The 14332-nt window shown below is 52.3% G+C and overlaps 1 protein-coding gene across 1 annotated transcript; it reads right to left on the minus strand.

The window, feature by feature from the left end:
- Nucleotides 1-1518: 1518 nt before the first annotated feature.
- CDK2AP1 (cyclin dependent kinase 2 associated protein 1) lies at nucleotides 1519-13609 on the minus strand. Its single transcript, XM_066609935.1, has 4 exons — nucleotides 13400-13609; nucleotides 4216-4322; nucleotides 3263-3398; nucleotides 1519-1705 (listed from the first exon to the last, which is right to left on the minus strand). The coding sequence occupies exons 1-4, from the start codon at nucleotides 13440-13442 to the stop codon at nucleotides 1638-1640; spliced, it is 354 nt and encodes a 117-aa protein (XP_066466032.1). The 5' UTR covers nucleotides 13443-13609; the 3' UTR covers nucleotides 1519-1637.
- Between the last annotated feature and the right edge of the window lie 723 nt (nucleotides 13610-14332).

The raw sequence follows: 14332 nt of genomic DNA on the forward strand, positions 1-14332 counted from the left end.
AGAAAGTAGGCAGATACTTGAAAGGTCCTCAGATTGATTAATCCACTAAAACTCGTTTGCTCAATCAACACAGAACCTTGCAGATCTACCAATAACCATACACATGCGGGGTGCCTTTGAGAGATCAGAGTTCACAAATCAGGACACAAACCGTTAATGAAAATAAGCTTTATTACATCAAGTAATAAATACATACAAAGATGCAAATAACAGTTTAGTTGCTTATTTGGGTTGTTTTTTTTTTTTGGCAAAGTTACAGTTTAAATCTTGGGGGAAATAAAGTTACTTTTGGGGTCCCTCTCACAGAGTTCCATTTGCTGTTTTGTGTGTGTGTGAGAGAGGGAGACTTGCACCCTTTTCAGACTTGGAAACTCTGTCATGCCACAAAAAAGGGTGTGAAGGGGTGGATTTTAAATGGGCATTTATGGGGTGCGTGCCACAAACTGAATGAATTAGGTTATTGGGAAAGGACATGTGATCTCTGTACCTAACAAAAAAATGTAGCTATGAAATAAGGTGAACATTGGGGGAGTATGGCAGGAGACCTACGCAATCTGTGTGGGGTCCTGATCTGGTCTGATGGTCTCATCCTGTCCCACATGGAGCTAGTGTATGACTCAATGCACAGTCAATACTTCCCTCCAGCTGTGTGCTACAGAAGATGATCAATACTGGCAGACCAGCTGCCCATCAGAAAACTTTGTCCACTATTACAGTACTGCTTTTCTCATTAAGACCCCTTTGACAAAACCTTTTGGGGTGCCTTAGGCAGTTCGACCATCTGTGAAGCCAACTGTAAGGTAGTTATCTCAGGTGGCCTCCTCCCTGGATTCAAAAAGGGGAACAGAATGGATAATGAAATATGGAGAAGAGTGGTGGACTAGAACATGCGACTGTCTAGCCTGCCACACTTCTGTCTGTACTTCCTCTTCTGCGCCAATCCCCTCTTATGCAGGGAGCAGCTGCTGGTATAACACTGGGTAAAGTGGTGGGGGGGCGGGGAACGGACACCATTCGGTTTGCCGCCTCACAAACTGGGAACTCTTGAGCTAGTCCTGATCTTGGACCTCACCAGCGCAGTTTGAAACTGTACGTTGGGGGAATACCACCAGCTGAGGAAAAGACACTGAGCCAGAGAAAAGTAACTGGGGAATTCGTGTACAATTTTTAAAAAAATGTGACAAATTCAGGGAGTGTTCAAGTTAAATGAAACTTCACAAACTCCTCAAACGGGAAGGAGATTTTTGTTCAGTTTGACTAAGGCTGGGATGCCCCCCCCCAAAAAACCCCAACAACCAAACAACTTGTTCCATACACCCAAAGAGGCTTCACACTGTCCGCTTCTCAAACAGAAGCCCACCATGCGGGATGGTGACCGGCTTTCAACACCAAGGAGAGCTTCAAGAGCTGTTTGTGACACAGCACGGTGGGGGGAATGGGAGGGGGGTCTTCAAAAGTCCTCTGGGCTGAAAAGCCCTTGGGCGTGTCCCAAGGAGCTCTTTGGATCTCAGCCCACATTCTTGGAAAGGGCGGTGGGGAGAGGAAGTAGATGGATGAAATCAAGGAGTTTGCCTGAACGTTTTGATCATCGCCAAAGGAATCGGTGTGTCTCTTTCGCTAGAGGTGATTGGAAGAGGCTAGGATCTTGCGTTCCGCTCCGTCTCTGCCAGACATTCTCGAACGAGACCTCGTGCGTGGATGATGCCTGCAACATGAATGCATTGCTTCAATACACGCAACATATATATTGTTTAGCGTGTGCTTGTCCATCATCTGGTCACGCTAGGGAATACGAGCATTCTGGATGGAAACATTTGGGTTCGTTGTTGAAATCAGGCTCCACTATACCTGCTGGCCCCATCAAGATTATTTTATGGTGATGCATGCGGTGATGGGTCTAGAATTATATTTAGTAAATGCTGCTAACATCTATACCAGGGGTGCCCAAACTTTTTGGCAGGAGGGCCACATCATCTCTCTGACACTGTGTCGGGGGCCAAATTAATTTATATTTCAAATTTGAATAAATTTACATAAATGAATATATTAGAGATGGAACTTATACGAATGAATGAAGGTCTTGCAATAGCTCAAGGCCTATAAAAGTCCTTGCGCAAAGCAAGGCCGGCCTTTCCTTCACTGCCACTGCTGCATCACAGATGTGAAACAGCAAGCAGTGGAGGGAGCCCTCATCCCACAGCTCATGCAAGAGGTCAAACAGTCTTCTTCACACTGAGAGCAGTTGCATCAGGCCAGCATGGGCTCCAGCAAGTCACCGGAGGGCCAGATGCTCATTGGAAACTGGGGGCTCCCTGCGGGCCACAAATGGCCCCCGGGCCAGGGTTTGGGCACCCCTGATCTATACTACTGCACACTGGGGGGAAAAGACAGTATATCAGCCACCCACTGGTCACACTGGGGCTTAATTTGAATAAATACACATTTGATTGTGCTGTTAGTCAATAAGACAATGCCCCTCTTTTAAATCCATTGTTGACAAACACCAATAGGAGGCTCAGGGTGGACGGGGGGGCGGGCTTTTCAAGCACGGAAAAGCACGCTATGAAGTTCTGCCTGCCAAGCCTGCTGTTTGGTGTGTTGTATTCCTGGTCTTGCTGCTGGGCTGCAGGTGTCCCACAAGTACCACCTCAAATTCCACTGGTGGTACCCATACCACTGCTTGAGAAACACTGGTCTAGCATTTGGGTGGGACTAGATACCCTTTGGGTTCCTTCAAATCACAGGATTCACTCTATGGCTGGCAGCTCAGACTCCCAAAGATGCAGTCTGGCTCTCTCTTGTTTATGAAGCTCGACCAATGTGCAAGTTGTTCAACTTTTCCCCTAATCCTATGATCGACAACAGAGGTCTCCAAACCTTTTGGCCAGAGGGCCACATCAAATATCTGGCATGGTGCGGAGGGCCAGAAAAAACATTTAAATATAAAATTTAATAAATTAGAGATGGAACTTAGATGAGTGAATCAATGAATGAGTGGGCTCATTCATTCAACCTCTCTGGCTCTCAGAACACCCTCCAGACACAATCAGCACAGTTCTGGTCATGTTCCGTTGAGTGGGCCAGAGGCTTTCAGGGGACAAGAGGTTGGCCGTGGGCCAGAAAGAGGCTTGCTGCGGGCCGCATCTGGCCCCTGGGCTGGGGTTTGGAGACCCTGATCTACAAATGTAATTCTTGTTTTAAAAAAGTTTAAAGCAATAGAGCCTAAGAGAATCCACCCTACCCCCAGGCAACAGTTGGTTACCTCGTTTTAGCCGTTCCATCGCACTTTTACTTCCAGCATATGTCGGCCTGATTTCTTTCCCTAGTTCTTCAATGATGGCCAAAAGCTCCGCATATTTGCTTTGTGGTACTTGGCTACTGCTGCTGGTGGTGGAGCCCTGGGAGACAGACAAACGGCAGCTAGATGAAGCAAACAGCAGTTGCCACGACCAACAAACCCCAAATAATCTCAGCCTGTTTAATTCGTTGACCACAGATGAGAGTTACGTATTTTAATCAGAGCTGTCCAACGTAGAAGGCAGCACTCAAGCCCTCATCTCCCACATCTGCACCTAAAAGCACCACCAATCTCTCCAAACATGGACTTGGGTATTGAAGCATGGCACTTCACACAGCACAGAAGGGCAGGCCTCTGCCCCGAGGAGTTTACAGTCTATCATTCAGTCTCAATTTGGCATCGTCAAGATTTCACTTCCGGTGGGGTGCTATTTACGTTCATTTGACATTAAAATAGCCTCCTGTGTGTGTTGACCGTATTTTACAGACAGATCGAGGAAGCTGCCCCAAGGAGCTTACAGGAGAGACAGCAGAAGGAGTCAGGGAGGCAGCAGTAAACGGGTAGAACATGTTTCAATGACACTCCCTTGGCACTTACAAGAGGATATGGGGGACCATGAGAGCCAGGATGGTATAGTGGTCCAGGTTCAAATCCCTGTTCAGCCATTAAGCTTCCTGGGTGATCTTGGGCCAGTCACTATCAGTCTTACCTACCTCACAGGGTTGTTGTGAGGACATAATGAGGGAAGGAACCATGTACACCACCCTGAGCTCCCTGGAGAAAAGGCAGTACAAGCATATGAAAAATAAACCAGGGGTGTGTGTGAAAACCTTCACAGAAAAGGAGGAAAGCCAAAATGATCAACGTAAAATCCTTCAGCCTTAACAGTAAGGTGAAAAGCCAGTGGCCATTTTTACCTGTACCCCTTGCGTGTAGCCTAGAGACGGGGGTCCGTAGTCGTTTATAAGCTGTCTGTACTGCCCAGAGCCCGCCATGCTTGTGGAAGGAGAATGGACGCTGCCAGCTTTGGAGAAAAAAACAGGTGGTTGTTTTTTAAAGTGTGACTTATTCCTTAAAGGTGAGTACATGCATATATATGGGGAGGAGGGGACTGACAAAACCCAGTACTTGTTCCCTTAACACCTGTGAAAAGTTGACCTGAGTCTCTTATTTAAATCACAGAGGAGATGCTCTTATTATCCCCCTACTGCAGAAGGAAGGGTTGAGGCTGAGCAAGGACAGCACAGCTGTGTGTGATGCTGAAATAATATTTGGGGTAGCAGGTAGTGGGTACAGCTGGAAGGATAACAAGGCCTGACCTTCACAAGCAACAGACTGAGGTGGTAGAGTCCTGATGTTATAGGGTGGGCTGTAACACTTAAGACTGCAGATTGGGAGGGTGCCCTTTTGGAAAGCTCCCCCGTGCAAAAAAAAACAAACAAAAACTCCCTGCAATTCTTTAACTAGTGTGTCAGGGAGAAAGGTTCACGTCCAGCAAATGCCTGGCTGTGCTAGTTTTCTTGCTGCAGGGAGGTGGGTCTCTTTCTGAGTATGGGAGACACTCAAACCCTTAACAACCCCTCCCGTTTTCAGTGATGGAGTCCAGGCCTGGCCAACACATGTGAGCAGATTGAGGCAGGAAGGAGCTAGAAGGGGTGGTAGAAGAGGCTGAATAGCACAGGCAGGGGATTCATTCTGCGCACTGACCACTCCTTGCAAACTGACAGCCAGCCACACAAGGAGATGGCCAGAAAAACTCTCCCAAACTGTGCTTTATTTGGTTTTTTAACTTACCAAAACTTTGTTGCATGGGGGAGGACTCAGAATGCGATTCCCTTTGCAGTCTTAAGTGGGACAGTCCCTTGAAGTTCCACCAGCTTAATCTATTGCGCATTAAGGCCACATGCAGCTTGGGGTAGGTGCCACTAAGGCTTCTCCCACCTTGGTAGCTCAGGAGTCATCACCTGCCCGGTCATTCCCCTCCCGCGGGGTAACTGATCAGCGCTGCCAGAGTTGACCACATCAGCCACCTGTCTGCCAGGTGTGCATACACAGATCCTCACCTCCAGCTATGCGTGCACAGACGTGAAAGGATCTGTGGGTCCCTGAACCAGGGCCGGAGACCCAATGCAGTCACCAAGCATGAAGTGAGGACTCTGATGGAGGTGTGTGATGCACATCACAGAGCCACCCAGGCGCATGCTCTCCACGTCCCCCCCCATGCACTTCTCCCCTTGGGAATTTCCCCTTCTGTGCAGCCATGCTCGCACTAGAAGCCACTACCAATTGATGGCACCTCTTCCCCCACACCCTCAACACCAACTCAAGTGGCAACCTTGGGGCAAGTTTACCTGCTCCTTTGCCTTCTGCCTCGAACACGTAGTAAGACATTGCAGCGAGCACCCGGCGCCTTACTGACGCGGCAGCAGCAGGCGCGGAGAACAAAAGGAGGGTTTCGGACTTGGCTGCTGTGCCAGACCCCCCCCCCCCCACTCGCACAGTGCAGATGGCCGCATTGGCAGTCGTGCCAGCAAAACCCAGCTGGAGGGGGGAAGCGTGGGTGGGAGGAAACTGAAACTGCAGCCAATCTGTTGCTTAGAAAGCGCAGGCTACCAAAAGGGTCCCCCAAAGGCCATCTAGTCCAGCCACCTGCTGGGAAGACAGACCGTCTAGCAGGTGCCCCTCTCTAGGGCACGCCAGGTCCAGAGGGCAGGCGTCGGGGAGCGAAGGCTGCCATGGGGTTCACGGCAGCTTCTGTGGAAGCTGCACAAGACCTTAAATCCTGCCAAGGCCTGGACTTTATTTTCCCTTTAATCTTCATTAGCCCTGTTCAGCTAGAGGGCTAGCCTGGGCCGGTGACGGATACCCTTTAATCTTGGCACCGAGATTTGGGAAAAAATGGTTTGCATGCAGCTTGGCTTGATTGCAGGAGTCGTCTGGAAGGAGGGGTGCTGTCTGACTGCATGCTCTACCCTTGTTCCCAGGGGGGGCGGGGCTTGCAGTCTTTTGAGACAGAGGAATTAAGCTAAAATGAGTTAGGAGCAGAAGAAGCTGCCACACTAAGTCTGGCCATTGGTCCATCTGACTCAATATTGTCAACACTGAGTGGCAACAGCTCTCCAGGGTAAAGAACATAAGAACAGCCCCACTGGATCAGGCCATAGGCCCATCTAGTCCAGCTTCCTGTATCTCACAGCGGCCCACCAAATGCCCCAGGGAGCACACCAGATAACAAGAAGACCTGCAAGGCATTCTGGGAATTGTAGTTAAGAACATAAGAACAGCCACGCTGGATCAGGCCATAGGCCCATCTAGTCCAGCTTCCTGTATCTCACAGCGGCCCACCAAATGCCCCAGGGAGCACACCAGATCACAAGAGACCTGCAAGGCCTCCTGGGAATTGTAGTTTAAGAACATAAGAACAGCCCCCCTGGATCAGGCCATAGGCCCATCTAGTCCAGCTTCCTGTATCTCACAGCGGCCCACCAAATGCCCCAAGGAGCACACCAGATCACAAGAGACCTCATCCTGGTGCCCTCCCTTGCATCTGGCCTTCTGACATAGCCCATTTCTAAAATCAGGAGGTTGCGCATACACATCATGGCTTGTAACCCATAATGGATTTTTCCTCCAGAAACTTTTTCAATCCCCTTTTAAAGGCATCCAGGCCAGATGCCGTCGCCGCATCCTGTGGCAAGGAGTTCCACAGACCAACCACATGCTGAGACCCTTTCATAGAGCTCCATGCATTTTTTCCTTCCAGGTTTTGGCAGACAGGGAGTCTTTTCCTAGTTCTAACTCCACCACTGAGGTACGTCAGTCCCCTGCAGCTAGACAAGGAAAATGTAGCAGTCTCTGGACAAACTGCAGCAGCACCATTGCGTGACACCCCCTCCCCCAAATCCTGAAGCGGGCCCTACCCCAGGCAGTGCAGACCAGGGTGTGATCCAAGGAGAGAGCTTCCCAGCACACAGGGATCCAACTTTTCCTGCTCTTCCATCCCAGGAAAAGCCTCACTTGCTTAATTGTCACGTGTCTGTCTGTTGTTAAAGGCAGAGGAGCAGAACTGGAGAGGGGGGTTGGCAACGTGTGAGGATGAGGAACTTGGCAGGAGTGACAAGTGACATCTATAGAGCAAGGGCAAAATAGGCTCCTGCCTGAGAGGTGAGGGGTGCTGCAGAGGGTTGGTTTTCTAGCCTTCAGAGGTGAGAGGAACTGCCTTCTCTCTCCCCGCTAATTGCAGGGGACAATCAAGCTAAGTGGGTAATTAACTGCAGCAAGCCAGGCTTTCAAAGCTTCTTCTGTTGTCTCCAGACACCTGGAGTACATCATGACCTCCCCACCACCACCACTCTTCCTTGCCTGCATGGGGAAGGAAACCATGTTTTCTTTCAACTCTGAGAGGCTTTAGAAGTCTCCAGACCTGGTTCTGGGTGACAAGGAGTGGAATGTTGGCCAACCCATCCCACCCACTTGCGCCTTTGTGTTAAGATCTTACCAGATGCCATTCAGCAGGTCCACCCCCCCCTTCAAAAGAGAGGCAAAAGTGATGATCAAGACTCTTCAGTGGGGCCTTAGCTTTGGGCCACCCTCCATGGGAGGTTCCCCTGCCTGCCCCACCCCAACTCTGCTGTCTTTTTATTTCCCTTGGGGATCATTCCGTTTGGGCTCTTTTTTTGTTGCCCCCCCTCCACCCCCAAAATCTGCTAGCTTTCATTGAGGGATGCTTCATAAGAACATAAAAACATAAGAACATAAGAACAGCCCCACTGGATCAGGCCACAGGCCCATCTAGTCCAGCTTCCTGGATCTCACAGCAGCCCACCAAATGCCCCAGGGAGCACACCAGATCACAAGAGACCTGCATCCTGGTGCCCTCCCTTGCATCTGACATCGCCCATTTCTAAAATCAGGAGGTTGCACATACACATCATGGCTTGTAACCCATAATGGATTTTTCTTCAAATTCCAGTGACGTCTTGGATTGAAAAGCAAGTGGTATCAAAGGGCTGAAATCAGCCACACCAAACAAGCAAGCAGGAATTCAACAGGGAAAGCACTGTGACCATTTTTCAGGGCTAAGTCCTAGCTGTTGTTGCTTCTGTTTTCTTTCTTTAGCTCCCCCCCCCCCAATTAAAATAATCCTTCCCCAAGCCTAGAATAAAAGCAAGAGTTCTGATCTGAATTCCGAGAGGGGCAAGAGAAGGGGGCCTTCAGTGGGGATGCCCAAGAGAAGCACCTTCTCCGGCCTCCGATCTTGGCCAGAGCCGGCTTCCTAGCACAGAGAGAGAGCATTTACAGTCATATCACTTGCGAATCCGATATATTCAATTGCCAGGACTCCTTTGTCTAACTCCCTTGGCCTTGAGCCAGGTGCTGGCATGAGAGCGGAGGCAGGAGGACGGGCTGATGCACAGAGCAGACGGAGAAACCATTTTGGATCCTGGTGACAGCTCTGGTTTTTTTTTTTTTTGCTTCCTCTCCTTCCATCTCAAAGATTGTATTGGCAACCTTCAGTCTCGAAAGACTCTGGTATCGCGCTCTGAAAGGTGGTTCTGGCACAGCGTCTAGTGTGGCTGAAAAGGCCAATCCGGGAGTGAATCTCAAAGAGTTTCTTGATATTTAGGGTGATGGCCCCCAAAGCAGCCCAGGCTATAAGAGGGAGAGTCGGGTCATCACCAAGTAGCTCTGCTGAAGATGCAGGGGGGAGGCAGACACAATGATAATTATTCTCAGGTATTGTGGAAGAGCAGAATCGGTCTGGGAGGGGACATCTCCCCTTGCCTGCCTCTGTGATGCGGCAGATGGCCCTGGCTCCCAGAGTGCCCCCCCCACAAATGTCACAATTACTCTCCTATCCAAAATGCAGGACAAAAGAAAACAGTGTGTGTGGGGGGGGGGGGAGAAACAGCATTTCTATACAAGATCCATTGCTGGGGAGAAGAGCTGGTGGATTCTCATTGAGCCCCAAGGGCTTGGGTGACTCCTGGACAATACTCTCTCAATATCTCATTTTCCTCCCGGCTTCAAGAAGTGCCAAGGACCCCACAGCCATCAGTCCCCAAACAGGACTTCTTTGTAAAAAGCTTTTGCAGATTCCTAGCATTAGACAGCAAAGAAACTTGACATTCAAAGCAGGCTGGAAACTTGAGAGCTAAACCTGACGGGAAGTTCTCTCGCACAAGCCCCACTGTAATGGAAGGGAAGGGGAGAAAGGACATGGTGGTCTTGTGCAGCCCCCATCCCTTACCAGTAGGGCTTGGGTGCTTCTCAGATTATTGTTCATATAGCCTGCCTGTCAATCAGGGGCTCTTTGGGACTGGTTCCCCGCCCCAAGGAGCTTACAGTCTAAAACTCCATGGAAGGAAGGCCACAGAGGAAAGTAAGGAAGGGGGAACAGGATGAAAGAGGGCAATGGAATTTTGTCACAGGTAAATCCCTGGAATGGCCTTGGGCAAATCTCCATTCAACTGTGCCTGGCTACTCTGAGTTAGGGTCACAACAATGATAAAATGATGATGTCCTGCAGCAGCTAAGAGACTGACTTATGACATCATTGGCTCTGGCACAGACTCATGTGGCCGCCTTAGTCAAGCCACTTCCTCAGAGCAGAGTGGTGGCTAATGGAGCCAGGTTGCTAGAGGCCCTGGATTGGGCCCCTGCTAGTGTTCATTGGCTAGTCCCTGATGGAAGTATTAGACACTGCCATCTATACCCAGGGGTCTGCTGGACTGACTGAGCCCTCTGATGGGCTAAAAATGCACTTGGTCAGTGCCTGATGTCACCTCTCCCTCTCAACCTCATTCTTCCCCCTTTGCAACACGGGGACAATATGCCCTACTTACCTTACAGCAGCTGTGCCCAAACCCCGGCCCTGGGGCCACATGCAGCCCTCGAGGCTTCTCAATGTGGCCCTCGGGGAGCCCCTAGTCTCCAATGAGCCTCTGGCCCGCCAGAGATTTTCTGGAGCCTGCACTGGCCCAACACAACTGCTCTCAGCGTGAGGGTGACTGTCTGACCTCTCACATGAGCTGTGGGATGAGGGCTCCCTCCACTGCTTGCTGTTTCACGTCTGTGATGCAGCAGAGGCAGCAAAGGAAAGGCCGGCCTTGCTTTGTGCAAGGCCTTTTACAGGCCTTGAGCTATTGCAAGACTTTCATTCATTCATATAAGTCCATCTTTAATATATTCATTTACGTAAACTTATGCAAATTTATTCAAATTTTAAATGTAAATTCATTCTTTTTTCCCCCCCGCCCCCGACACAGTGTCAGAGAGATGTTGTGGCCCTCCAGCCAAAAACTTTGAACACCCCTGCCTTACAGGGTTGTTGTAAGGACTGCACCCAGGCAATGCATGCCGAGTACTTTGAACACCCGAGAAAGCGCCATATGAATGCCAAGTGTTCTTATTCTTCAAATGCATCCCGGCGATGGCTCAAAGGGAAAGCGAAACTGAAAGGGACCTCATAAAAACCGCTGTTGGGAGGGAACAATGTGAAAGCAGAGAGAAGGAGAAAGGAAAGCGATGGGAAGAGGAAGAGTGAAAGTGAAAGAAAAATGGCACAGGAAAATAAAAAGGACTGAAAGACAGGAAGTGAAAGAAAGTGGGAAGCGAAAGGAAAACCAAAATGACATCGGCAGGGACACTTTTGCCAGCCTTGAGACCATGTGACGGGGAAAGTTTGACAAGCATTATTGCTGCATGTCAGGCTGCTGTTAAGGGCACAGGAGCAAAGCCAGGAGGAGAGTTGGCAAACCAAGCCCCTGTTTCTTTTCGAAGTTTCTTGGGAAACCTCCTGCAGGCAAAGGGAAGGGCTCCATTTTGGTCGGGCCAGGAATCACAGCAGGACTACGTCCTGGAATATGTATTGAACTGGACTTGTAGCCTGTCCTACGCAAAGTGCTCAGGGTGGGCATCACCTTGTGGACTTTTTATTTGTCTACCACTCCCTGGGCTACTTTCTGCTGCTCTGAAAACAAAACAAAGTGTTCAGGACCTAAGAAAAGGTCTGCCTGATCAGACCAAAGCATCACCGTCCCAGAGTGACAAACTAGATGCCTTTGACCCAGATCAGGGTGGACCCACCGAGACTTCAAGGAACAGATGATTCAGAGCGAAGCCACCCAAGTTCACTTCTATGGAAAACCGTTTGGCAAAACTCCAGAATCCGAGCCCCCCAAACGACAAATGGAACCAAGCAGCACATCCACCAGACACAGGAAACAGCATCTCCATATGGGACATTTTTTCTACAGACAAGATGATGGAGTCAAAGCAGTCACTTTGCAAGAACCCTCCCCATCCGCTGAGCCCACGACTGCCTCCCTGTGTACATTTCCTTGGGAGGAAGCGCCACTGAACTCCTTAGGAGGAGATCTTGTGGTGGCTCTGCTGGGTTCTGCACGGGGTCTTCCTTTCCCTATGAGACCATGAGACGCCAGACTTTCTGCACGTGCCCCACTAGGCCCTTCTGATCTTAGCCTGACAGCGGCTCTACAAGGCCCCAGCTGGTCATCATAGCCCCTTGCCAGAGCTACCAAGGATCAAGCGCCATCTGGGGTTCTCTGCATCAGTGGCGTAGCTAGAGGGGGTGCAAATCGCTAAGTATTGTAGGGAGCCTCATGACAGCGTGCAAGCGACCCCTCCCCTTCAGAGCCATTCCAGGTGGGGAGGGGGGAACAAAGCAGAGGCAGGCACCTGGAATGGCTCCAGACCCTTCATGTTGGGGTGAGGCTCCCTGCAAAACCTAGTGCTTTGCACCCCTTCTAGCTACGCCACCGCTCAGCACGCCAGGCCGGTCTCTGCCACCCAGCCGCGGCCATATCCCTGGCCGTGCCTCTTATCTCTGTCCAGAAGTACACTGGGATCCCCTTCCCAGAGAGAAGCTTGAACAGAGAGCAAGACACAGCTTGCCCTTGCGCATCTTGGTGAGGCTCCCTGCCAAACTTAGTGCTTTGCACCCCCTCTAGCTATGCCACTGCTATGGTCTCTGCCACCCGGCCGCGGCCGCATCCCTATCCGTGCCTCTTCTCTCTGCCCAGAAGTGCGCTGGACAGAGAGAGGCACGGCTTGCCCAAAGTGGAACTCCTTGGAAGAGCGCCCCTGAGCTCCTGGCTGGTCAGGGGAAGAGCAGGACTTTGGGGAGCCTGGGGAGCCCCTCTTCCCTGGCCCCTGCCTGGGCATGTGCAGAGTTCCTGGCTGGCCAGGGCAAGAGCAGGACTTTGGGGAGCCTGGGGAGCCCCTGTTCCCCGGCCCCTGCCTGGGCATGTGCAGAGTTCCTGGCTGGCCAGGGCAAGAGCAGGACTTTGGGAAGCCTGGGGAGCCCCTCTTCCCCGGCCCTTGCCTGGGCATGTGCAGAGTTCCTGGCTGGCCAGGCAAGAGCAGGACTTTGGGGAGCCTGGGGAGCCCCTCTTCCCCGGCCCTTGCCTGGGCATGTGCAGAGTTCCTGGCTGGCCAGGCAAGAGCAGGACTTTGGGGAGCCTGGGGAGCCCCTCTTCCCCGGCCCCTGCCTGGCAGCCTGGGCTCCTCCAGGCACTTGCGGCCAGTCACCAGCAGCAGCGCGCCTCTTCCTGCCTTGATCCGAATCAATCAGCCGCTCTAGGGAGGCGATCATGGAGAGATGGGGGGGGGGGAGAAGCCTCCGGAGCGAGCCACCCGCCGCCCCCGGATCCCTTCCCCCACCCGGCCCTCGCAGGTGGGCGATCGCGGCCGGGGCACGGGGGGCGCCCTCGGGGAGGCTGCCCGGGGAGCGCGGGGCGCGGGTGCCAAACTTTGCGCACGCTTTGCCCGGGCTGGCGCTGGCGCCCCCTCCCCAGAAAAAGTGGATCGGGGCGGGGGGGGGCTCGGATCCGGGGGGGTCCCCACCCCAGAGCGCCGAGGGGGGGCCAACCCCCCCCGGGGAAAGCAGCCCCACCGGAGGATGCCCAAGAAGAGCGGCGCAGGGAGGCGGATGCTGCGCCCAGGTGGCCAAGAGGGGAGGCCAGGCGCTGGGCTCCCCGGGGGGGGGCGATCGCGGCCGCAGGAGCCCCCCCGGGGGGGATCGGGGCCGGGGGGCAGTTTTTCCCCCCGGGGGGGCCCCGGGAGGGGCGCCTCGCCTACCTTGGCCGCCGGGAGCCGCGCTCAAGTTGGGCTTGTAGGACATGCCGGGGAGGCTGGTGTCTGCCGCCCGCGCGATGCTCCTGCGCCGGGCCCAGACTTTGGGGCTTGTTTACCGCGCCGGGGAGGGCGAGCGGCGCCCGCTCGGCAAATATGGCCGTCGCAGGGCTGGAGAGCGCGGGGAGAGCCTCGGCCGGCCGGCCGGCCCTCCATCTCCCCGGCCGGCCCTGCGGAGGGAGACGCGCAGCCCTGCGCCCCCGGGTCTCTGCCCCGCAGCCTTCCAGGGAGAGGGGGGGCGGGGCGCCGGGAAAAGTTTCCCACCAGCTCTTTCCAAGCCTCCGCTGGAGTGGATGGACCGGCTGGTTCCCTTTCATTGGGAGGGAGCCACGCTGGGAAAGTGCAAGTGTGACACAGATTCTCACTATTACTTTCACTATTATTATCAAGCAGATTTTTGCACCACCAGGTAGATCAGTGTTTCTCAAACTGCGGGTCGCGAGCCAATTTCAGGTGGGTTCCCCCATTCAGGGCGATATTTTATTTTTATTAGATTTGTACCCTAATCTATTAAAAATAATAGAGTGGATGGACTGGGTGGGACTCTGCTGGGTCCCTGTGCATGGCAGGGAGCCACGCTGGGAAAGTGCAAGTGTGACACAGATTCTCACTATTACTCTCACTATTATTATCAAGCAGATTTTTGAACCACCAGGTAGATCAGTGTTTCTCAAACTGCGGGTCACGAGCCAATTTGAGGTGGGTCCCCCATTCAGGGCGATATTTTATTTTTAATAGATTTGTACCCTAATCTATTAAAAATAATAGAGTGGATGGACTGGGTGGGACTCTGCTGGGTCCCTGTGCATGGGAGGGAGCCACGCTGGGATAGTGCAAGTGTGACACAGATTCTCACTATTACTCTCACTATTATTATCA

This window comes from Tiliqua scincoides, chromosome 14, assembly GCF_035046505.1.
Source record: "Tiliqua scincoides isolate rTilSci1 chromosome 14, rTilSci1.hap2, whole genome shotgun sequence".
Taxonomy (NCBI): Eukaryota; Metazoa; Chordata; class Lepidosauria; order Squamata; family Scincidae; genus Tiliqua; species Tiliqua scincoides.